This window comes from Lipophrys pholis (assembly GCF_963383615.2).
Source record: "Lipophrys pholis genome assembly, chromosome: 10".
Taxonomy (NCBI): domain Eukaryota; kingdom Metazoa; phylum Chordata; class Actinopteri; order Blenniiformes; family Blenniidae; genus Lipophrys; species Lipophrys pholis.
The window spans coordinates 18,846,482-18,870,879 of NC_137640.1; the positions used below are offsets into that span (position 1 = coordinate 18,846,482).

Here is a 24,398-nt window from a genome sequence, read left to right on the forward strand (position 1 = left end):
GGTGTCTGAGAACATTTCTTTTTATTAAATATTAACATCACAAAACTTGATATGGAACAAGTGCGTAACTTACAAACATTATTCTTTCTCTAGCGTGTCGTCGATCTTCGCTCTCAAAACGACTCCCTCGATCCTTTAGGATGTTCTCGAAATACATTATTTACAGAATGCACAAAGCCTCCTTTCCATGGCAACTGCTCTCCAAACAGTGAATATGCTGACATTATTCACTCAAGTTATCCCCTCCTCGCTTTATTCACAGGCGGTTCTGACATGAAGCATGGTCCTTCTCTTCTTACCAAGGCACACAGAGCACAATGTGGACAGAGAGGTTGGGGGTCATAACGGAGGGTTTTCCTCCAGGAAAAACTCAACGTACAACACATGACCAAAGTTATAATGAAATGAAGAAGAAGAGGAAGAAGAAGAAAAGGCTCGGCCCTAAAAGAGTGTCAGAAGTGAGCGCACACTGTTCTTCAACGCTGAGCGACGATGTCGTCCCTCCTCGGCTGAGTCGTCCACTCGGATGACGGAAAAGTGCAAGGTTGCCTGAACCCTTGACGACGGGTCTTTTGGGAATCTGACAGGCCTTTACATCGTTCACAAGGAGCAGCTGGCCATGTATTTCCCTGTCAAACACATTGAAAACACACTCAGATGTAGAAAACTACTTGGTTATAAAGGATTCATACACACTATCCTTCAAAATGTTTTTCTAGAGGGTTTGATGAAAATTTAGATCCTGAAGTCATCTGAAGCCTTTTGTTTGCTTGGTGTTGAGATTTGGAGTCACCTGTGGCGAATCTCTTCTTGACCAGAGACATTCGGTAGCGGCTGCCCACCAGCTCCACGTCCATGCCCGACAGCGAGGCCCCGGAGCCCACAAACTGCACAGCCAGGCTGGGTGGAGGCCCACGAGGGACCTCCAGGCACTGCCAGCTGGCACAGAGAGTCCCTGAGCCTGAGAACACACACACATGCACAAGGATACAGGCTGGAAGTCAGCAGCAGTGATAAAAGATCATTGGAAATAGTTTCGATACTGTCAGATACTCATTAAAGAGACGTCCTTTAAATTTAAAAGCTATATTCATAGACTTTACCTACTAGACAACAGATGAAAAATATCTGATGTGAATTATTTCAGCACTTTATATGTCACATTTTTATCCCGTGTGACACCTCATTCTGTCCGACTTTAGATGAGCAGTCAAAAAAACTTTAAGGTGTGTTTCACTTATTACTGACATCTTTCTCAGGGCCACTCTTCAAAGCATTTTTAAGGGTTTTGCTCATATTGGAAGAAACTTAGACCAACAACACGGGACTTCAGTGTCAGTGGATTTCAGTCACATAGTTTCTATCAATAAAACATTCAAGCAAAGCAAAGTTCTTCCTCTGGTCTCTTAACGGAGGGTGAGCAAAAGATAACACCCGAATTGCCTTTGTAAAATTGAAATAAACCATTTGAAATCAATGTGTGGATTGTACCATTCCTCCCTACAGAGGGGGGCACATACTGACATTCAAATCGCTATATTTACAAATGCTGAGTCATGTCTGGGATTTAAAAGACCCGGAGGCTTGTGTACAGCTTCAATAAAAGCCTGAACCGGGGGTCTGCAACCTTATAAGCTATAAAGTCAGAAGATTAGGTGAACACGAATGGATTTATTCTCCAATTGTTGTTCTACCAGTGGCAGGTGAGCTCCCTCTCATGGTATATTTCATCATCTTCAAAAGAAGCATTGCCACTTCCGTTTCCAACACGCCCTGACAAACTTATTAAATAGACTCTCAAAGGAGAAGACGAAGTTATGGTGACCTTTCAGTGTTTTGACACAGAATCATAAAGCAGCAAACTATAAACATTTTCAGTTGTTGTGATCCCGTCCGTGGCTGATGGACTCTGAACAGTTTTGTGCTCCTCACACAGAGGTAGTCCCTGAAATAAAGAATCCAATCATGGAATCGTGGGAAGAAACCAGCTGTCAGACAGAGGAGCAGGAAACCTTCAGGTCAAGAATTTCAAACGAGCTTGGATCTCAGATATTCACCTGGAATTTGTAGAATTTTAATCACTTTCAACCCAAATCCCGACAAACCAACAAACGCTGTGACGGTCACACAAAACAATTAGGAGTGTTGATCAAACACAGGGTTTCTCCACGGTCCAGCAATCATCTGGTCATCGGATGTTGAATAAAAATGCAGCTCATACGAGAAGCAGAGGAGCCGCAGGAGTGACTGAACCTTTTTCCTAATAGAAGGAAACGCAAATATTCCCAGTTCATAAAAACAATCTCTTGCGGCAAAGAAAACGTTCAACTGCACATCATGTCTCATCTGTGCATCTTTACAGTCGTAACCTAATTTCCACAATTGATTTGGCACACGGCAAAGTCAGTTTGACATTCAGAAGCTCCCTTCACAATCATTTTGTTCACGTCTCTCAGGAAGCCCACAGCCGCCGCCGTCTTCAAATGCTAATATGTCTTTCAAAAGGTAATGAAAAGGCTCTGGGAAGGAAGTGAAGCACGGAGATCTCTTCACACAACGCTCAATGACTCATTCTTACAGTCGTCTTGATATGAGGTAGCGATGAGAAACTGATGAGAAGGTGACAGAGAAACAAAGTGTTTTAAAGAGGAGGCTAATTAATGAATGGACAGAAGGCAGGCGGAGACGGGGAGGCAGGTATGGAGCGTCTCGCCTCGCAGCTTTTCCTTATCAAAGCTTTCGTCTTCAATGAGGGTTTGAAATAAGCAGACAGGTTTAAAAATAAATAAATAAATAAATGTGAGAGAGAAAAAAAAGAAAAAGCGCAGCAAAGCTCTGACCTTTGCTGTGGTTGGTCGGGGAGAGATTGGAGAGTTTCCACAGCAGCCGTCGCTCTTCAGCGTTCCTACAGAGAAAAATAAAACGGAGAGTGAAGCCAAAGCAGCTCCTTCATCTCCATCATCCAACATTTAAGTCAGAGAACCGTCTGCTCACTGTAGGGAAACGGATGATTTGATTATTACACTGAATGGTCAAAAACACCACGATCACAGGAACTTTGCATCATTGACACTTTAAAATCTACATTTGTTTCATATAAACTGCAGTATCAGACGTGTGGAGTGGCACAAAGAGGAAGGCTTCATTCATATTTCACAGGCATTTGATTCCACTGCAAGTTTAGCGGTAATAAAACTATTCAGACAAATTAAACCTTCACTGATCCCATTGGGAACGTCATTTGTCTGCATTTAGCCCGTCCCATTAGAAGTAACTTTAACTTCATGTGCTCAGAGGGTCTTGCTCAGGGACCCTCGGTGTGGGCAGCCTGACAGCAGTGGGAATCGAACGCTGCAGCAGAAATTTGTTGAAAACAAAAACTCGTTAATAATAATAATAATAACTCTATTGTATAGCACTTTTTTTAAACATTAAACAAAGTGCTTTTACATTAAAACCACAATAAACAACAAAATACAGAGGTCGGAAGAAAAAGAGCAAAAACAACAAAGAGTTTCAGTTTATAAAAGCCAAGTGATAGAAAGGAGTTTTAAGACCAGACTTAAAACGAGTTTTCATGATCTGAGAATTTCTAAAACCACCACGGAAAAACTAAATCAGAAAAACAGAAAAAAAGTAATTGAAATGTCAACATGATGGAATAAAGTTTTTATTATATGATGCGCTCATAATAGTTTTGTAAATAGTAAAAAACAATAACCAAACATCTATGTCACTGACTGGCTAATAAATCATAACAACCAAGAATCTGCCAACCGATTGATTTATTGTTTGAGAAAATGTTATTTTAGAATGACCTGTTAGGTGATGCACATTGACTGGTATCGTTATTATAATAAATGGTTTTAATGGAAAGTGATCACAATACATCTTGCATAAAAAATAATAAACTACATCAGATTATTTTCATTAAGACGATCTTTTTAAGCTCTTCTGTGGTTTTTCTTTTGTGTGATTTAAACTTATTCATTACCAAACGTATTGATCAGATTGTTGCACCCCGACAAAGAATCGACTCGACTCCACATCTTTAGTCATTACTCAACATTTGATGAATTTCTCCAAAACTCACTTTAATTATTTCTATCTAATGACTTTTTAATGAGATTTATGCTTCTGATTGTGTCGTCCACAGCTACAGATGACGGTAACGTATCAGTCCATCATCTGGTGGACGCGGCTCACCAGGAGGCCGGCGGCTGGCACTGCAGGTCTGTGGCGGTGTGGTCCAGCGGCAGCAGCACCTGCACGGCGGTGAGCTGGGTGGAGGGGGCTGTGGCGGGGCAGCAGTGATAATCCAGGGACACCCGGGTCACCGTGCCGCTGCGCTGGCACTCGGCTGACAGCAGGAGAGGAGCCCGACCCGGATCCTGAGATGACACCTGAGGAAGAGCGCATGTGACCGGTGTTTACAAACCAGTACACTGGGGCACAGCGGAAGAGAACCGGAGTTTGAACTCACCTGATACTTGAGCAGGCCGACGTTGTAGTACGAGGCCTGGGGGTTGACCTCAGCTTCTCTTTGCAGGTAGAGCTGCAGTGCCTGCATGTTGAACCAGAAGTCTCTGGTGTCTGGATCACTCTGAGACGGATCACTGTCAAGACACAACGATGAAGACGTGAAACAAACACACTCGGTCCATCTTACTAGTATTACTTAGTACGTTTGAATCCTTTTCACCATCGATTATGCTTGCTCCAGTGGAATTGTTGTTGGGTTTTTCCTCTGTAAAAGTGCCTTGAGACGACTGTGTTGTATTTGGTGCTACCCAAATAAACTATCAACGTTTACTTCACAGGATCCCACAGCCGCATTAATGGCGGAGTTTGGATACTTGGAGTTTGATATCGTATCATCCCACATATCAACTAAATCGGGGATAAAATAAGATCTATTAAGGCTTCAGAAGCCTAAGTTTACCAACTAATGTGCTCCTGTTGGGTAACAGGTGCCTAAACTGTGGCGGGTGGTCAGACCGGCCTGTAACAAGCCAACAAATCTTAAAAACATACTGAAATATAACCACATGTGAAAGTTGTCATGGGGGTGAGGGTCTTCATCTGGTTTAACAGTGACCAAAATCTGGACAAGATATGTCGATTGGACATATCTCAATCCCATAAGATAGGTGCTTATTTAATATTTAGGCAGACTGAGAAACATTTTCCCCACTTCTTTGTATTTCTATGAACCATACACAACATTTACACAGGTGAGTTTTCATCACTGCCCTCAGAGACCTCACTGATAAACGAGATATTTCTTCCATAATGCATAAAGCAGTTTTGGCTCATATGTTTATTGCCTTCGAAGCAGCTACATAATAAGCTCTATAAACCTAAAAACACTAGTGTAAACATACATAGTATAATTCTTTCTGTCTGCATATGCACAAACAAAAACTGAACTACAACATGAAACTAAATATAGAAAATTATAAACTTGTTCTCTTATATTATAAAATATGGAGTATGTTGAAAACATTAATGCTGAGTCATGATCTCTGGACGGATGGACAGATTTTTCCTCCTGTCCAGTATTCCAGATAAAAAGCAGAAAAAGACATTCAAATATCGATGTTATTGATCTGATTTTCTATAAGTGAATTTGAAATGTGATTCAAAAAACGAAATAATGAGCGGACTGTTGTGTGCAAAAGGAAAAGCCAGGTGCAGCAGACCTGAAGAGCAGCTTCTGATTAGGCAGAAAGTGATCGATCCGGGAGATGTTGACTAGTCTGAAGCTGAGCACGGGAACATTGGGGTTGGCTGTGAAAATACGGGTGATTCCTGCTGGGAACGACATCGTCAAATCACCAGTGATCTTTACCAGGCAGCTGAGGAAAGAAGAAAACCACACACAAGACATAAAAGGTTGGGCTTTTCACTCTCCTCAATAAACAACAGAGAATATGGAGAATAGGCGCATCAACGAGCAGGGCACTGACCGGTTGTGCTGTCCTCCTTTAAAGTAGGCGTTGATGTATTCGGTGATGGCCGCTGCGACCGGCCAGGCCTCCTGCGTGCTCAGAGAAATGGGACTGGGCCCTCTGGACAGATGCACTGAGGAGAACAACGGTACGGTAATTGTGACTCATGCTCTTATTATCCAGCACATCATTACACATCAGTTAGTGGGCTTGTCCTGAAGAGGTGGGACCACTGAACCGTGACGGCCTCGGGTTTCCACAATCACATGGTCGCTCACACTAGATCTTACATTCGAGTTCGTTAAATTTTCGAGTTCGTTAAATTATCTGTCGAAGCCTTTAAAACACATTTCAAGTTTTCAATATGAAGAAAAAAGATGATGGGATATGGACACAGTGCTCAGAGCTCAATCTGGTCAGATTCTTTCTATACGGTCACGAGGCACATTCGAATAAGTTTTAGTCTCCCCAATAACATCCAACCGGCAACCTCTCTGCAGGCCTGTGCTCACGGATAGAGAACAAAACTGAATCATGATCTTGAACAAGCCCTCCTGAGGCTTACATGGTCTCTGCTGGTCCTGGTGCTGGTAGGGCAGCGGTGAGACTTGTCCTGTCCTGTCCTGGCTGTTGGCTCTGTTCTGAGCCCCCCAGTCACCGTCTCTGGCTTGAGGACCCCACTCGCTGGGGCTGGAGGAGGATGAGGAGGTGAGGGAGGGGCTGGGCTCCGGCAGAGGGGAGGAACACAGTGACCGAGACTGAAACACAAAGCGCTGATATCAGCACCGTCTTCATATCGCACGGGCAATATTACCAATGCTCCATCTAATCATATCTTGGCGATATCGCGACATTAAGGACTATGTTTTGAGTAGAGATAGTATGAATGCGTCCAATTGGCTCAGCTGTTACTCACTCTCTCGCAGCCACTCAGTCGCCCCGATGACCTCTTGGCTCGAGTCGTCCTCGACGGAGCAGCTGCAGCCACTTCAGCTGTGTCCTGTCTGTAGTTATGTTTGGAGCCTTTCAAAAGACACAACACACGAGACAAAATGTGACTCCCGGGCCCATTTGAGTTGCACAGTGAGCCACAAAGCCACAGACGTGCTCTAAACTCAGTGTGAGGCTGTGCTCGGCAGAAGGAGTGAGGAGCGGCAAACACCACCGCGATGCCAAAACATGCTGGCATCCACAGTCCATTTGTGTTTGCTATATCTGAAAGATTTTACATCTCGGTGGTATCTGAACATGTTTCAGAGATTTGCCTCTCTAGTGAGGAAGAGCCAAGCAAAATCCCACACGGTTCATCTCTTGTAAACACCGAGGGTCTTCTGAAAGGTGAAAAAAAAAAAAAACGGTTCGACAATAAATGATAGAAATGTGTCTTAATCTGTAGAGAACTCAATATTAACTGGATATTTGTGATTTACAACTGCCATTCAAACTGTATCAGTAAACAGTACAACTGATATTCATTTTGCTATGAGTCTGATTTGAGAGATATTCTCCTGTTCACTGGTTCACGCTTGGTTTGTAACCGCTACGCTACATGGCTCTGAACTAACGAAATTTTTAAGTTTGAATAAAAAAATTTAAAAAAGTCGATGAAAGTGTCACATGCAATCCTAACAAAAGAAGAATTAATGAGATGAGGGCGCTGTTGATGAACGATTCATGTTGAGTAATTAAAAAGTCAAAGCTGCCTCCTACTGAGGACTTTAAAAAAAAAAATTTTAATTAAAAAAATCACAACTCTAATCTAAAGAACGAATCATTAAGTGTTGAAAGAGCCGAGTTAGAATCAGAGCATTTACACTTTACAACGCTGAACCTCAGCTTTGGCTCACTGGTTTTGTTCAGTATTTCCTCCGAACCCTCAGCAGTTTATTTATGAGGGACAGGTTTTCTCTTGGTTTGGTTTTACATAAATAAGACACCAGGCCTTGGTTGTTCACTCTCTGTTCACCTAATAAATCTTTCAATAGTTTTTAACCTTGTAAGGCTGTTTTAGTCAACCACCTCGCAGTTTTCAGAAGGTTTAATAAACATGAGCAACACCGATTTAGAAAAGCAGCTCCTCGACATCATACGGTTATGAGATTCATAAAATGAGACTCGACATTTCCCAGCCAGATAAAATACGCGTGACATTAATATGGGCCTGTTGCGACAGTTGAATTTGCTGAGCGGACTCTGTCTGCATTGTTCTTAAGTTGATCAAGCCTGTTGTTTGTCTTCCTTCTCACTGCCGTCAGTTCATAAACCTATTTTGCCAAAACATCTCCTTCCTTCACCTCCAATAGAGACCGTCGTCAGCAGGTGTTACTAAGTGAACTGGCCTTTATATTGGCTGTCACAGCGCGAAGAGCTCAGCTAATGTATCACAGAAGCTCTACAATACCACAGAAAAATCAAAAGATGGGCTTATTTATGACAGTGATGTCTTAGAAACGAGTTGGTCATTAGAGGCTCACAAGTTTGAATCCCAGGGATTGGCACTTTACCTATGGCAGACTGCTGAGTAAGCACTTTAATATTTGCACTTTACGGTAGGTTTTCAGGAAGAATTATTTTATCATCTGTCGTTGTTTTACTGTATTGTTTTTATACGTTTGTAACCTTGTATGGTTTTATGTGGGACAAAGGATGGAAATTAGCATTGTGCTAAATCCGGCATATTTACAGTAACCTCACCAAAAGATGGTCCGTTCATTAATATGCACTGTTCTGTCCAAATAAACTAATAAAAAGGTAAATAAGGTAAAGACCATTGACCCAAAGAGCCCCTGAGCACTGCAGCAGCCCACATGTGTAGTTGAGGTTAACTTTGACTAAAACTGGTTAAATGGAGAGAAGTTATCTCACCAGTAACATTGATACAGTTTCTAAAAATGAAAATCTATTAAACATGTCGTCTGCGATCAAAAAGCCAAACATCAGTTTCTTTTTGAACTTTGAATACATTACAGAGCCTGACGTTGGTCACATCTGTACTTCTACTGAACAGAACAATTGGAGAATGTTTGCCACTTCTAATGAACTGTGAGTTGTTGCAGGAGGTTTCAGGCGATGCTGTACTGTAGTGTGTGTTTCACGATCCTGTATGTGAGGATACAAGGAAGTAAAATTTCAAAGGAGGACTCTGTACCCTTACGAGAGCTGACACCGCAGGTTATCTGAGTGTTCAGGTCCAGGCAGTCCTGATCCTTGTCTGTTGAAAAGCAAAGATCCTCCTGTGGCCCTGAATGCCTTGTGAGAGGCGGGGCGTTCCTGCGCGGCTCACTCTCTGATGATCGATGTTTCCTCCTTTCCCCGCCTCCTTCAACTTTTACTTTTCCTGCCTCTTGTGATTTGGAGCCAACGCTTTCACTGAACGGGTTGTGGACTGAGTTCCAGTGCGTGAGCTCCTTCTTCGTGTGAGCTGATGGCAAAGAGCTTGAGTTAACATCGACTCCAAGTCTGTTGCTGTTTGCAGGGCTACCCCCGCCGCCGCCGCCGCCACCACTGCCGCCATGTGGGGGGATGCCTCCAGCTGCTGCCGCCGCCAGCGATGATTGGTGCGTCGGGCTGCCAATCATGGTGATCGCAAACGGATCGTCAGAGGAAACAGGAGGAGGGAGGCTGCGGTCTCGTTTCCTGTCTCTTTCTTTTCGATTGGAGGAGGATGAAGAAGAGGAGGAGGGGGTCGGCAGTGTGTTGGCGTCAGGGAGAGCGACGGAGAACGGGTCCGCTCGCACCTCCATTCCCCTGCCCTGCTGAGCCGGGCGAGTGGGCGGGCGTGCCCACGCATCCGACAGGTTCACCGTGTCCTGGGTGACAGTTCTCTCGAAGGCAGCCAGGAAGGGGTCCTCAGGGGGAATGTGTTTGCAGTTCCACACAGACGACTCCATCTCAGGCGGGCGGAGAGAATGAGAGAAGGCAGGGAACTGCACTGAGGTGGGGTCCATATCCAGCGGGACACGTGACGGACGCGATGAGACAACAGACCAAATGCTGGCGGGGTCATCCTGTGGATGTGAGCCACGTCCAGGGGTGGGGTCCAGGAATGCGGAGAGGAAAGGGTCCATGGGTCGACCCAGCGTTTGTGTCTGATCTTTACTCTGTGACATCAGGGGCCACGCAGCCCAGCCGACCGGCTCTGGGGATGGTCCGAGGGGCTGATGGGACGGCGAGTCCAGGCCAGAGTCTTCAACATTCTCTGGTGATGAGGAGTCGGAAGAGAAAGCAGCATCTGAAAAGAAAGGATGCAAGATACAACTGTGGGATTTAAAGAAAATGATACATGGGTTATAAAAAACATTCATTTTAATGTCATCCTTAAAAAAGGAAGTTGCATCTACAAGTCCAAGACTTGTTTACTTGGTTTTCTTAAAAGTAAAGAAAAAGACAATCTGTTATAATTTACCAGAGAAGCAACAGTGATTTAAAGTCACAATGCCAAGGTTTACTAATATTCCAAATAGTTTTCTTATTCTATATTTCCATACTTGTTTTATCATAGTTTGATCTAATTTAGATTAAATGAAACTTTTGTTTGTGGGCTGACGATGTTGGTTTGGGTGTAAATGCACGCCGCTCCGGCAGCTCGTTTACAAAACTGCTATTTGGAGAAAGTTAACGTCAATCAGCTGAGTTACAAGAAAAAAAAAAACCAGAAAACTTAATGTAAAAAAATGTATTATAAAAACGTTATATTTAAAAGTTTTTAGCTGAATTGCTTCCTTGGGTTTTCTATTGTAAAAGTAGACTTTGGAAAAGAGGAAAACCTCATATGGTAAGAGATTGACCAACATTAGCACTAATACGGTGTAAATAGGTCTAAAATTCTAGTGTATGACAAAAAATTTTATGAAAATATATTTGGAAAAAAATGTTTGCAAATTTATATTAAAAGGTTTTCAAAAGGTGTATCTTCCTTACATTCAGAATTACCAAAAGGGGTGGGCTCTCTCAGTTGCTCCCGACTGTCAAAGCTTTTGGACTTGAAGGCTAACTCCAGCGGCGGTCCAAAGAGACTGTCTGAGCCCGACGCTGTCGAACTCAACCTGAGAGACAAGAGACAAGAGACAAGGACGTGTTTGTATGAGGAGAGGAAACTTAATGAAATGTAGGAAGAAAGGCAGTGCTGAGGTGTAGTCAGTGTTGTTTTAATTCATAACTGCATGAAAAAAACAAAAAAGAATTTGTCCTCCTTTTCACCAATGTCATTAACAGGAGAAGTCAGTGTAACGCAGCGTTTTAAGTTCCACAGTTTAACGTCACGTGTGAAGTGAAGTGAATCTGGGTACGTATGTAGCATTTATGCTACAAGTGGTTGGTTGGACGGACGAGTCAAAATGTGTGCCAGGTGAAATGAAAATCCAAAAGTGCAGTTGGACGCTTCAATGATTCCAATGTCGGACCACGGCCTGTGTTAGCCTAACAAGGACCAGGACAGAAAAAGCTGGTTGACAAACTGCTTGTTAAACATTTTGGGAAAAGAAAAAGATAATTGTTTTGGCGATAACGCTACACAAAAGAGAACAGACACTCAATGGGACACATTTAAAATAGTTTATAAGAGGATATAATACACATTATAACTCTTCGAGAGCCATAAATTAGAATAAAAAAGCAGCTACAATTTAAACATTTCTAGTTGTCAAAATAATTTCTAAGTTTTTTCTTCAATCTTACTGGCTTTGGCTTTAGATGTTTTCATATTGAATTTCTGAGCTAAAGAGGAACCGAAGACCAAAGAGATAACAGTGAAGAAAATGAGCTGATAAACTTAAAAAAAAAACTGAGAACTGAAAACTAGCAGACAGCCAAAAATAAATTGTGTACAGTGATGGATGTGAGATTATGAGGGGAAAATTCAAAGAGATTCAAGATACAGAAAATGTTCCTGATGAATGAGGGGGTGACATGATGCGAAGGACGGCTGTCTTACCTGCTGTGATCGGGACTGGAGGTGGACCTGCACAGTCCATCCTGCTCTCCATCTGCAAAAATTATTCACACAGAGAGATCCAGTGACTCTCCGCAGACAATGTTCCCTCATCAACTCAAATCAGCAAGAGGGACTCTTCCTCAGAGTGCACAGTTGAGGAAAACCTCATCGGCCATTACCTTCCTGGTGATAAATGCCAGTAATTAGCCTGTTCTCATTGAGCTCCAGCCACTGCAGCTCTCACTGCAGAGTCATCACTTTAATCAGATGCTGCTCATTAATCCTGCAGCCTCTGGATTTAAGAGGGGGACGCCAGCAGCGGGAGTGCAGCAGGTTGCAGCCTCCCACTCCAGCCAAACCTACGGACAGCTAACGAACCCGCAGGTAATAAAACAAGCAAAGCGCGAGCAGAGAGCCGGCTGAGACTTACAGAGGGAGATGCCGTGCATGCACGGTCAGCCAATGAAGAGATTGGCTGTCTAGTGGGCACCATGGGGCTAAAGCAGGCCCGAGGCTTAGAGAAACAACGCAATGAATCGATTTACTGATGCCCCAAAATGTAACGGGACGGTGATGTGAAACCTTCAGTGTAAACATGTTTTCAGTGTTGTAGTTCTGACTGATGTAGAAACGGAACTGAACCTTTATCCATTTTCACTTATTTGTTCAGTTATTATCATGCAAAGCAATTCATCTCTATATTAGTCCATAGAAAATTCTTAAAGAAATGAATATACACAAACGCTCCAGGGATAAATCATTTTGAATTAGTTTTCACTCAAATCAAAGATACGGAATTTATTCATGATAAGCCAGAATTCTCAGCAATGGTGGCAGATTAATTTGCTTCAAGTCAACATATCTACAAATATGCTGATGGATTACGCCTCTAAACAGACTCACCTCTACGGGAAGTCGCTTCACCTTCATCTGTTCGACCCCCTGCGGTACTCGAGTTTCCTGCAGAGACCCAACATTGCTTCACGTTAAAAGCAGAGATTTGTTAGACGCTTAACAAACATTTCAACTTATTTCACTAAACTTACTGGAGAGATGCCGCTTCACCGGAACCTGAAAGAGAGAGAGGCTGTTCAATAGGGCAGACCAGCAAAAATATGAGGGACATTACCCTCATTTAGTTTTTACTGTCAATTGCCAGTGCTTCCTGTGTTCTATTACAGATTTGAGTTGCTGCAAAAACTTTGGAATCATGTATAAAATGTTAATGAGAATCCATATAATATGCACAATATATAAAACATGAGATGTTAATATTGTTTTTGGATCTGCTGCTGTAATTTAGTTTGTAGTATTTGGTTTGAGGAAGTTTGTGAAGTAATAAACATTTCTGTCAGAATGGCAGTGTGTCGCCAAGATTCAACATTGTTTCTGCCAACTTAAAATCAATCGGTGGTGAAACTTGCTGGGGTTCAAAAGGCGAGTCGTCTTCTCAACGTGAAGAGTTTGCTCTTTCTATGCGTATGAGAAGAGCCGGAAAACCGACCTGCTGCCGCATTCCTCTGTTGGGGGGCAGAGTCAACGCCCCCACCGTGGCCTTCAGCTCCTTCTCCGTCGCCACAGAATTACTGCGATTGCTGCTGGCCACCGGTCTGATCTGGATGTGAAACTTCTTCGGCTCCTCGTCATCAAAGTCTGAATCACTTGAATAGAAGTTGTTGTCTTTTTCCTCAGAGCAGCGTACAGGAGGGAGGGGAAGGTCAAGAAGAACAAGTGCTGAAAACGGTGGTAAAGAACCAACGTGTTTGGAAAGGAAGCTTGAGTTCAGTCGATATATTTGATAGGACAACTCAGGATCTGCAGCATTTATGATAGATGGGAGCATTATTTTAGTTTTTTCATCCATCTTCTATACTGCAATCCTGTGCAGGGTCATGGGTGAAGCTAAATCAAAAATAAAACAAAATATTAAAAATGTTTTTACATGGGAAGTTGTGAAAGGGACAGGAAACCACTACAGAGTGGCTGAGGAGCTGCATGTTGCAGAGACCTGGATTATTCTCTTTACACTTTATATTATCGTTTAATCATCAAACTGTTGCAATTTTGTCTAAAAAGCTAATTTGCTTAAGAATACGTACGTACATGGTGAGTAATCACAACACCAGAGAAGCCCAATCTTCAGCTTCTGAAGAAAAATATTTTGACGTTTTTCTCCCTCTTGACCAGGAAAAAATAATATATTGAAACAGCATGAGTTAAACCTTTCACTATTAATTTGGCAGACTAATTTTAATTTAATAGTTGTAGTATTATCAAATAATGAGTAATGTTTGAGTGTTTCTGCCCCTTTTCCGAAGATACAATCTTTCAGTATCTGGCAGTTATTCAATAGTACAGTGTTTCCTGATTCTTATTGGATGGTCACACTGTGAAAATCCTGGAAGCCAATGTGATGACTGGTATATATGGTTGCAAAGCTCTATTTCTCTCCCCTCTGACAGTATTAGATTTGATAAACCTTTTAACTGCTGACAGGATATGTCATGTGTAATAGTGATTTTGAGGTCTAAGAAACGTTGAGTGTCAATGACTTTTGTTGTGTGGCGCTCATATGTCGTGAGCAACCACTCACAAAGTAAAAGATTGAATTAAAATAAATTATATAAAAAGATTCTTTTTCACAATAATTTTTTTCTATGTAAACAGGAGAGAAAAGCAGCAACAAGGAGACAAATGTGTAAAAAACACACAGGCTCAGAGGCCGTCTCTCCGGAGGGATCAATGCTTCAGCGCTACCAAACGAATTGACACCACCTTCCTTTGTTCCTCTGGACTGTGCCTTGCCGCACATGGACATATTTATCTGCACCTCTATACTGAGTGACTGTCAAATCTGAGTGAAACATTTAAGCCCAATGAGGGGAAGACAAACGCGAGATGAGCTGCTGTCTCATCTGTTGGCTGAGTGTTACTGCTGGAGCAACTGACGCATTGGAAGATGAAGTACTTGACTATTAACAGTCGTGTGCTGGTGGAGGCCAGGTGTCTCACTTCAGTCTGACTTAATCCCGTCCTCGGTTAATGAGGGGGATGCATTTAGTCATTTGTGCTAACAAACGCGACAGAGATCTTCATAATTGGCCGTCTCTGAAGTTAATGAGGCTGTGAATGTCTGCAATTGGGCGGACAAATTGGCAGAACCCGCCTCTCACCTCCGACCCTCTGATTTAGTTCCATTTAAAGCATTTCTCTTCTATTTATGGGGGCTATTTGGAATCTATTCAGCATTCTCACAAGGTTTAATTTGTCAAATCTTGCATCTGCCACATGACAGTGAAGTCTGTGACATCTTCATGAATTTGAAGGGAGTCAGTGAGGAAATCAGAGAATTTGTGAGCGAGTCGGCGATTAAAAGATAAAAGCACTGTGGTCTGTCGTCAGTAGGTTGCATGTCCGTCGAAGTTGCAACACAGACAGCATGCAGTAACTCACATGTACAACCAGTTTAGAGTCACCAATTAACCTAATGAGAGGAAGAAAGCCAGGGCCCCTCATATAAAACTACAAAAACTCAGAGGAAAATCACAAACTCCACACACAAACCCAGACCATCATGCTGCCAGGCAACTGTGCTCGCCACTACATCAACGTGATGCCCTCTTCAAAGCCAAAGCAGCTCCTGAAAAATGTTAACACATCACTAATGATGTGTTTTTGTTGTTGTTGTGTAACGGCGTGTTCATCCACCCAGTCAATCCTGTCGGTTTGAGCTGGGGGTTGAGGGGGCGGTGGGGTAGAGAAGAAGATATTCTGGATGAGTGAGGCGAAGGAGATGTAACTAGTGTAGAACAGCACCGTGGGTAAGAAGCAAATAACCATCTCACTCGAAAGCTGTACACTGAACACTTATCACAAACTACGCTGCATGGGCTTTAGCCAAACTGAAACCTGTATTTAATGCCCCACATCTGTTGCCAATTATTTCCTTGCCTCTAGACTTTGTCCACACAGCCACACTGTTTGGTCGGAGGTCATGAGCAGGCTCTCAGAGATTCTAGGCCTCAGCATCTATTTGTCTAACAAATGCAACACCAGGTGATATGTCTACATGATATCTGCCTTATTTAAAACCTTTTGTATTAGTAGCATTGACCATCGTCAAATAGACCATATTATTGCGTTAGACAAGGGGAAGTGTGAAACAAAGGCGTTGAGAATTTAAAATAAATAAAAGGGTTGTAATGCACTGAAGTAGTTTGATAAAGCATTAATTTGCTTGATTTAATTAATAAACTAATAATGGACTTTAGAGGTTTTTATGAAGCAGCACATCTGAAAAGGAGTATTGAAGCAAAAATATATCAAATTTAAAACTCTGGTAAACACTGTCCACTGAATGTTTTTTTTTTACCCGCTAAGGGAAGTTTCAGCAACACCTCGTGTAACACATCTTGTCTCTCTTATTACACAAACAAGACACAATTGGAAAACAAAAAAAAACTGCCATCCCATCAGCATTATGGAAGGCACAGTGTGTGTGTGTGTGTATTTTGGAAATGTTTAGTTTTTTTCAGTTATTGACAAAAAACCCAAAATAAAACATATGAGTTTCTACAAACTAAATATCCCAACAGAATTAGTGTAGGGTAAACGGACGACCGCAAACAGTGGTTGTGGAGAAACGATATAACAAAGGAAAAGTCAGAATACATTCGGATAAAAACATGATGAAAATGAAAGGCTGAATGATATGAAAAATGGTTTTCTCAGTGTAAAAATGAATTGGATCGATTGCTTTGGTCTTCACTTGGCTGAGCACTAATGGGTAATCAATCCACTAAATGATTGAAGATGTTCCAGCAGGTGTACATTACATTGGAACAGATAATCTATACGACAGGGCTGGAGTCTTTCTGCGAGCTTAATAAATACATCAATGATGTTTTTTGTTTCTTTTGTCAGCTATCAGAATTAATAAGACCGTTTTCATCAGGAGACACAATGAAGTGGTCCGATGACTGCACATGTTTGTATGTAGATGGCTGTATGGATTTATTGATGTAAAAAAAAAAAAAAGACATGATGTGGTGTCCAGAGTGAAGATGCACAAGCAGAAAAAAAGGATATCATTTTGAGTGCTGTCGGCACGGATGACGAATCCCTCATCGTCCACTTCCAAGGGTGAATTCTGTGCACACACAGATGAGAAGGAGAAGCAGGCAGACACCCGCTGGGTCAGCAACACACTGACAAACGGTGCGTATCTGCCACAGAGAGGTGCTTTGTCATACCGTGCATCTCAGTACTTTATTTTGTCTGCACTACCGAGAGTGAGAGTAAATAAACTTGCACTGTCTGTGGCGACATGAGAACCAGTGTTGTGCAATCAACATGTCATTACCGGGAGGATAACTGAAGTTGTTTGCTGAAGCTACAAGTGCACATTCAACATGATTCAAATTCATATGCTCGACACTGGAGACAGAAATAACGCACAGAGAAAGCCATTAAAAAGCCTAACCAGTGTGAGAGCAGTTATTCATAGACTGACTTTGGATTTTTAAGGATTACATTACCCATGATGTCAGTAAAAGGTTCTGCAGGGTCATGTTGACATGTTGATGAAGTCCCTTTATAACAAAAAGCCACTTTAATCACAACTGCATGTCAGATGTTGACATTTTATATGGAAAATATTATTTCCTTTTGAATTTGACGGCGACCACACATTTCAAAAAAGTTAAGAACATTTATCATTGTCTGGCATCTCTTCTTCTTTTACCAATGCCTGGAAACATCTAGAAGTGCAGTTGTTTCAGTTTTGGGGATGCTGTAAGATTCTTGGGATTATTTTGTTTCATGATACGTCAAATGTTTTGTACTAGCGATCTTTGTGGACTGCAGACTGGTTTAGTACCTGGACTCGTCTATCGTGAAGCCATGCTGTTGGTTGATGTGGTTTAACGTCACCTTACTGAAATATGCAGCTCATTACCAGAAAAAGATGCTGTCTTGATGCGTAAAACTGTACACTAATGCAACTCCGTAACATCAAAAGACGCTGGCTTTTAAAACATCTGCTGATAACTAGCTGGGTGGTATTTCTGATCTTTAGTCTGCAGGACATGCCGTTCTTGGTTTCCACAGGAATTTTAATTAGTGATTCATTCAACCAAAGAACAATTTTTCCCATTTAGTTAAATTTCTGAGATTTCATGGACTGAAGATCGCGAGCATCCAGTTTTGACCATCAGCCTTGTTCTTGTTGCACTGAACTTACACCCGTTTCTCTGAATCTTTTTGAAGTTAATAAACCCTGTGTAGATCATGGGATCTTAACAGTCAGCAAAGTCTTATAGTTTTCTTCTGAAAATGGCTCCTCAGTTCTTAAAGGCAGTTTGTCACATAATGGTGAATCTCGTCTCATGCTCCATTTATATCCAGTGACGTTACTGACCTGTTGCCAGTTGGTCTAATGGGTGGTCGCACCTCCAGTTGTTTGTGCCAATTACCTTTAAAGCCATTCCTTGTATCCTTCGGAGGTGTGCTGTGGCCATCAAATTCAACATTTGATAATATTGTAGATCAAATGGTAAAATGTCTCAGTTTAAACATGTTTTTATGTTATACATGGTCGCTTTAACACATCTTCTCTTCTTCTTAACACAGCTTTCCAACGCTTTGGGAATTGGACTTGTATTTGGTTTTGATTACAAAGCCTGGAGGTGATCAGCTAACATCTTCAAGAACTGCAATAAGCTGCTGACCAACTAACACACAAACAGTGCTAAAGTGACAACTTCATCACTGACATAGGGACTTAAACAAAAGCCACAACAAATTCTTGAGGTCCCATAAGAGAAAAAAGTAAATACATTTGAAGTTTTTATACATTTTGCTTCCGAGCCTGGTTGCCCGATAAATTTCAGATAAATTAAACATTTTTGTTTTCCACTTTTGAAGCTATAAAACAAATTGTCTGTTCTTATATGTAGTATTTACGTATTGTGCACGCGGTGTATCAACCACAGTACATGAGGATCTGCAGCTCACCTCGAGATCAGACTTTGCGCAAAAGATACTTGAGCTTCTTCAAATCAAGAGTGGCATAGAAAATTGAAAAAACACAATCTCTTGAATGCGGATATAAGGAATGCACTCAAGTACACGAGGGACAAAAGAAACTGTTCTGCAGGAAGATCAAAAAGGAATTAACAAAGCATACCTGAATACTTTACATTTGTGTGTTGTGCGTGGACTCTAACCTCAGATCTTATGCAACATGTTTTGAAGTTCCCTCTGCTAATATTACTTCTACCTGTCACGCTGCAGTCAGGAGCCTGATGCCCATGAAGTGTAACATAGCAACACCAGCAACTCTGCAATTTACTCTCCGCTTTTGCATCAGACCGTTAAATGCTTTCTGGAAGCCGCCAGACACACAGACACACATCACTCTTTGACAACACTCATGCACAGGCCAGCAAATTCCCTAACATGCACTGCATGCACGCACGCACTAATGTGGAGCTACGCACCCCCCCCCCCCCCCCCCCCCCCCCCCCGGCTGCCTATAATGTCAGAAACCTCTTCTCAGAAGTACCAGAATAAACCTGGGAAACCCCACACCATCAGTCACGTCAATATCACACACTCATGACCCACAATGACACAAACCTACGCATGCACTAGTTTCCCCATATCACTCCCAACACTCAGTGTACATGAAGTACAAACGTGCTAAACTCTCACTCCACTGGGATATCATATCTGTAGACTTGAGGAAGACGGTCGAACATTTAGTAGATGACTTCTTGAGCTTCAGCACTTGGGTGTGAATTTCATCAGACACTCACCAGAGCTTCTGTCACAGCTGAATCCCTGCAAATGCAGAAACACACAGGAATTGTTTTCATTGTATTGAAATAACACATGTACACTGACTGCAGATCTGCGTGTGTGTGTGTGTGTGTGTGTGTGTGTGTGTGTGTGTGTGTGTGTGTGTGTGTGTGTGTGTGTGTGTGTGTGTGTGTGTGTGTGTGTGTGCGTGTTCTCACGTAGAGTCCGGTTCTTTATCTCGTTTGCCGAGGCCAGGGATCCTGAAGGCTTTAGCACGACTCTTTTTCCCACCCTCCGGAGCCAAAGCTGTCATGTACTCCTCAAATCCAACCAGAGCTGCAGACAACATGCAGTTTAACGGAAAGAACCACACAATATCCAAACAGACAGTCAAAGTTTTACATCATTAATTGTTCTCAATACTGCTCATGATGGTGAATGAGTAACTTGAAGTTCAATGTTTCTAATAGGACCTGTCCTGGATTCCACCCAGGTTGCCTCGCAGTACCTGGCCTGTCTTTGCCGGTGCCCTTCAGTTCAGCAAATTTCTGAATGAGGTTATCGATGCCAATGTTTTCCACATTCTGTTTGAATTCCTCGTGAACCTGCAAAGGAAGAAATCCGAGAAATGTATTTAGGATTCACTGTGTTCATCTTAAAAGTTGTGTGAGACACGCTTTTAATTTGTAGTTTCTAGAACTGAGTTCTACGCCATGTAATATTATCGTCACTTAAATTATTTGCCTTTTAATTTGCCTGAAGTACATCCAGTATGCTTTTCTGTGTACGATTGTTGTATGTGTTTTCTCCTTTATGTCGTCATTCTGCATGCATTTCTAATACAGCTAAAAACTTCTAAACTTTGATTATAATTTGTTTATCGTTCTCTGCCCTGCTGATCTCTCAAATTTACTGTCCCCCTCTAAACTGACCCATCAGGGTACTGCTACCTCAACGTCCTAATCCGGTACAGTTGGAGGTGTAATATTGTTAAAAGACTTCATCCTTGGTCCTGCCCAGGTTGGACAGTTAGGGTGTTTATGGTACATATTGTGAAGTTATATGTCAATTACAATGTAGTCATCTCACACATACTGCCAATAGTTTGTAAAAACCTGAGTCTCGAAACAATACGATTCAGTAACTTCTACTTTAGCGAGAATAAATCAACTTTGAAAGACAAATTGCATGTATTTCTGATGTTAAAAGTGAATTATGAAAAGTTAACAATGAAGATATGCTGACTTTTTTTTTGATTTGATTACAATAGAAGAATTTCAATGTCACTACATACCTGTCCAACCTGGACGTGGGTGTCCTCGATGGAGTGAGAGTATCCTTTGATGAGCTGTTTCGTGTGACGCAGATGAGTCTCCTCAATTTCCTGAAACCTCTGCTCACACAAACGCAGGTTCCAAATAGTCACACACACACACAGAAAACAAACAAAATCAGATTTTTCTTTTTTGGCAAATAATTCCAAACAATGGCAAACAATTCTGTTCTGTGTTTACTTAACACATCACATGAAATCAGCCGGTATCAAAACAGAAGTCCCGCCAACACTCAGGAGCAGAAGCTTCACAGCCAAACGATAAACCAAAACCCTCATGACAAACATGTTTTCAGTGCATTCATGAACATCTGGGAAGCTGAAACTGTCCAAACCCTGAGTGGGGAATGTAGATCTCAATACAGTGGAGCACAGTGTACAAGTGTGTTCTAATGAGGCACTCTGTAACAATTCAACAATGTCAAACTAGCCAGGCTTTTCTTATATCCTGTATGTGTAGTTGGGAATAAAAAAAATTTAAAAAAGCATTTCGATTTGCGTAGAAGGGAAGTCAGTTGATAGTTTTGATTGTAAACGCCTTAATATTTGTGCTGATAACTCAGTTTTTTTTAATGGCAAGGTGTCCCCCTTTCTGTTGGCACATCAATTCTTTGGAAGAAGGAATGTTTGATTTGGTTATTGCTCAATAACTCAGCTTTGGAAAGTGTTGTCATACCTAAAGTGTTTCATCTAAAGTAGGGGTATCAAACATAAGGCCCATGAGCCTTGATATAAAGCCAGCATCTTCACGTTCTTTACATTTATGCAAAATTTTTAGCTTAATTATTGTGTTCTCTTTTCAAAAATCAAGAGGGAAAAAAGTATTCTTAAAAAAAAAAAAAAAAAAAGCACAAGACATACCGGTACCTCATGATCTGTAAAAATCTACGATGGCTTTGTAAATCAAAGCCCATTGACAGTTACTGACTTTTTTTAATTCCATTTAAATAATCGAAACAATATAAATATAATGAAAGCATTTCGTTCCACAGTTGCATACGAGAGATTTTCATCTCATGGCAAACAAAGTCACTTCCAAAGAGGTTTTCTTTTTTTTTTTTTTAATAGTCCTGGTTAAAAAAAATAAATAAAAAAAATACACCATACATTTAAACATAAATTTAAATTTGGTGGTTTTATTTAATTCTATTATCTATTCGAATATTGTGAGATTGTTTAATTGTATCTTTTGTTATTGTGCCTTTCTCTTCTGGTGATGTTATGACTATCAGGTGCTTTTAGATGATCGAGTAAGGCGCATTGAAACTGAAACTTCAAACTCAAGCTATTACAATAATGAACAATAAAAAGAAAATAGCCTTTTAAAGAGGGCTGAGCTGCAAAGAGGAAGTCAGCCAGCAGAAGAAGCCCTGCATTTGCCAGGTCATTAAACCAGCAATAATTTGAGAGGATTTAGTATTTAACTTTGATCCTGCGATGAATTCTGCGAGCTCATTTGTCACCGTCTGCTTCAAGGGAATTGTCTTGATATAGTGGCCTTGGCTGTTGTGAGCGAAGTGAGCTTATGAGCACCAGTGTTGCCAGTTCTTTCTCTCAAATTATTCAGCCAAAATCTGGGCAAGAGGAGCAAATGGTAAAACACTCCTTGCTCTCCTCTCCACTGCTGTTAAGATTTCAGCAGGCCTCTTCTAAATCCATCTGCCCCGTCCTACGGCTCCAGGGTTCACCACAGAGAACCACAACAGAACTGCAAAAAAGCAACAGTGCGAGTTTCATTCCCCCTTGGTTCCATTCAAAATGAGTTTAATTTTAGGTGTGAATGCGTTATAAAAAGCACCTCCCTCTTTTCCTTTTTGTTCTTCAGCCTTTGATCCTCTGACCCACGCTGTGCTCCCAGGTACCCCCTTCATAATTACTACCAGACCTTTCCCTTCAAAGCTATTACAAGAGATAATTGGTCACAAGGACTCCTGCCATCATTTCAAATGTAAAACCCAGAGGCAGTCATTGGGGTTTGTTGAGGATCTCCATGGAAACAGCAGCCGTAACCATGGAAGTGTGGGGGCAGTGATAAAAGGTAATGAGCAGGATGTGTGTGTAAGTGGGTGGGTGTTTAGGAGTCGGGGGTGAGTTTTCCCTTTTTTGGAGAAAGCATGATGTAGGATAATAAATGAAAGGATAAGCGAAAGTCCTAGTTTGGCGGGAGGCTGCAGAACACGGAGATTCAGAGAAAGATGAAAGGGGGAAACATACAAAGACACACATATCGGAGTTTGGGAGGTACGAGCAAAAAGTGGCCCTTGAATGTGACGAAGAAGGAGCTGACCTGCGCAGACTCGCTCATCTTGTGTTCAAACTCTCCTCCCACGCGGTTGTACTTCTCAATGCACAACGCAAACGACTCTGCCGCTTTCTTAGACTTCAGCTCCGCCTAGCGAGAAAAAAAGGAAAAAAAGAAAAGGAGAGGAGAGTCTGCAAGCTGCTGAGTGTCGTTCACAGTATAAAAAAGAAAACTGGAGAAGTGAAAGAGACCAACCGCTGCTTGTTAAACCACTTAACAGTCAGTCAGCATTAATGCGGCTTTCAATACTTTCAGACCAAATTTAATCAATTGGGACGACTGTTTTGACCACTGCACAGTCAGAAGAAGAAAACATATCATACCAGATTATTTTGTTACAGACAAAATTAAACTATAGATTTTCTGTTTATCTCAACAATAAAATACACTTATGAACCTGCAATGACCCAGTGATTTAACAGAAAGTTCAAGAACTGAAAAATTGACTGCAGCTTCTTGAACATCTCAATTTTGGCTGAACAATTAAACTCAATTGACGCTGCTGGTTAGATATTTTTAACAGGATCACCTATAAGCTCAAAGAAACTACTATTTTTTTTATAAAAATCTTTTTAAAGTTTCTTTAAATTTATAAAAAAAAATGTTAAACCCTCCAGCACAGTACATATACAGATTATATCATAAATTAAAATTACATCCACAGCAATGAACTAAAAAATCCTTATTAGGTCTAATATTTCAGGTAGTTACTGTAGTTCCCAGGTACTCCAACACTTTGCCGAACTTTGCCTTTTTTTTTTTTAGTTGGTTAATATAGAGGCTCAAAGAATCCAGTATATCAGGATTAAAATATGCTGAATAATTTCCTTATCTTCCTAATCTTATCTTCATTGTCTCAGCTGTTCAATGAACAGCAAATTATGCTAGAAAAATCATGATCAAAATAATTTCAACGCTCATGATGTCACGAGAACAATGTGTATTTCTGTTTTTTATAAAAACTATTGGTGGTATATGGTGCTTACAGATTTTGAATTGTTCAATCGTAATCAGCAGTATGACATAGAGTCTTAGACGATTGTTGGAAACCCATCAGATGACCTGAAGAAGATCAAAACA

At 41.4% G+C, this 24,398-nt stretch overlaps 1 protein-coding gene across 2 annotated transcripts in view; it reads right to left on the reverse strand.

The window, feature by feature from the left end:
- Window position 1: 1 nt before the first annotated feature.
- Window positions 2-24,398, reverse strand: part of fcho1 (FCH and mu domain containing endocytic adaptor 1) — a 61,480-nt gene continuing 37,083 nt past the window's right edge. Inside the window, exons 7-27 of one of the 2 annotated variants that reach the window (XM_080473844.1) lie at window positions 23,304-23,408; window positions 20,978-21,076; window positions 20,192-20,288; window positions 19,902-20,019; window positions 19,701-19,725; window positions 16,972-17,032; window positions 13,388-13,581; window positions 12,930-12,954; window positions 12,787-12,843; window positions 11,884-11,935; window positions 10,872-10,996; window positions 9,100-10,182; window positions 6,868-6,974; window positions 6,517-6,709; window positions 5,970-6,084; window positions 5,703-5,858; window positions 4,484-4,616; window positions 4,207-4,403; window positions 2,841-2,905; window positions 794-961; window positions 2-629 (exon numbers count right to left, since the gene is read on the reverse strand). In XM_080473844.1, coding sequence (XP_080329970.1) covers window positions 601-629; window positions 794-961; window positions 2,841-2,905; window positions 4,207-4,403; window positions 4,484-4,616; window positions 5,703-5,858; window positions 5,970-6,084; window positions 6,517-6,709; window positions 6,868-6,974; window positions 9,100-10,182; window positions 10,872-10,996; window positions 11,884-11,935; window positions 12,787-12,843; window positions 12,930-12,954; window positions 13,388-13,581; window positions 16,972-17,032; window positions 19,701-19,725; window positions 19,902-20,019; window positions 20,192-20,288; window positions 20,978-21,076; window positions 23,304-23,408 — 3,204 coding nt within the window. In that variant the 3' untranslated portion in view covers window positions 2-600. The remainder of the gene's footprint in view (window positions 630-793; window positions 962-2,840; window positions 2,906-4,206; window positions 4,404-4,483; window positions 4,617-5,702; window positions 5,859-5,969; window positions 6,085-6,516; window positions 6,710-6,867; window positions 6,975-9,099; window positions 10,183-10,871; window positions 10,997-11,883; window positions 11,936-12,786; window positions 12,844-12,929; window positions 12,955-13,387; window positions 13,582-16,971; window positions 17,033-19,700; window positions 19,726-19,901; window positions 20,020-20,191; window positions 20,289-20,977; window positions 21,077-23,303; window positions 23,409-24,398) is intronic. The other variant, XM_080473845.1, reaches the window with a different exon arrangement.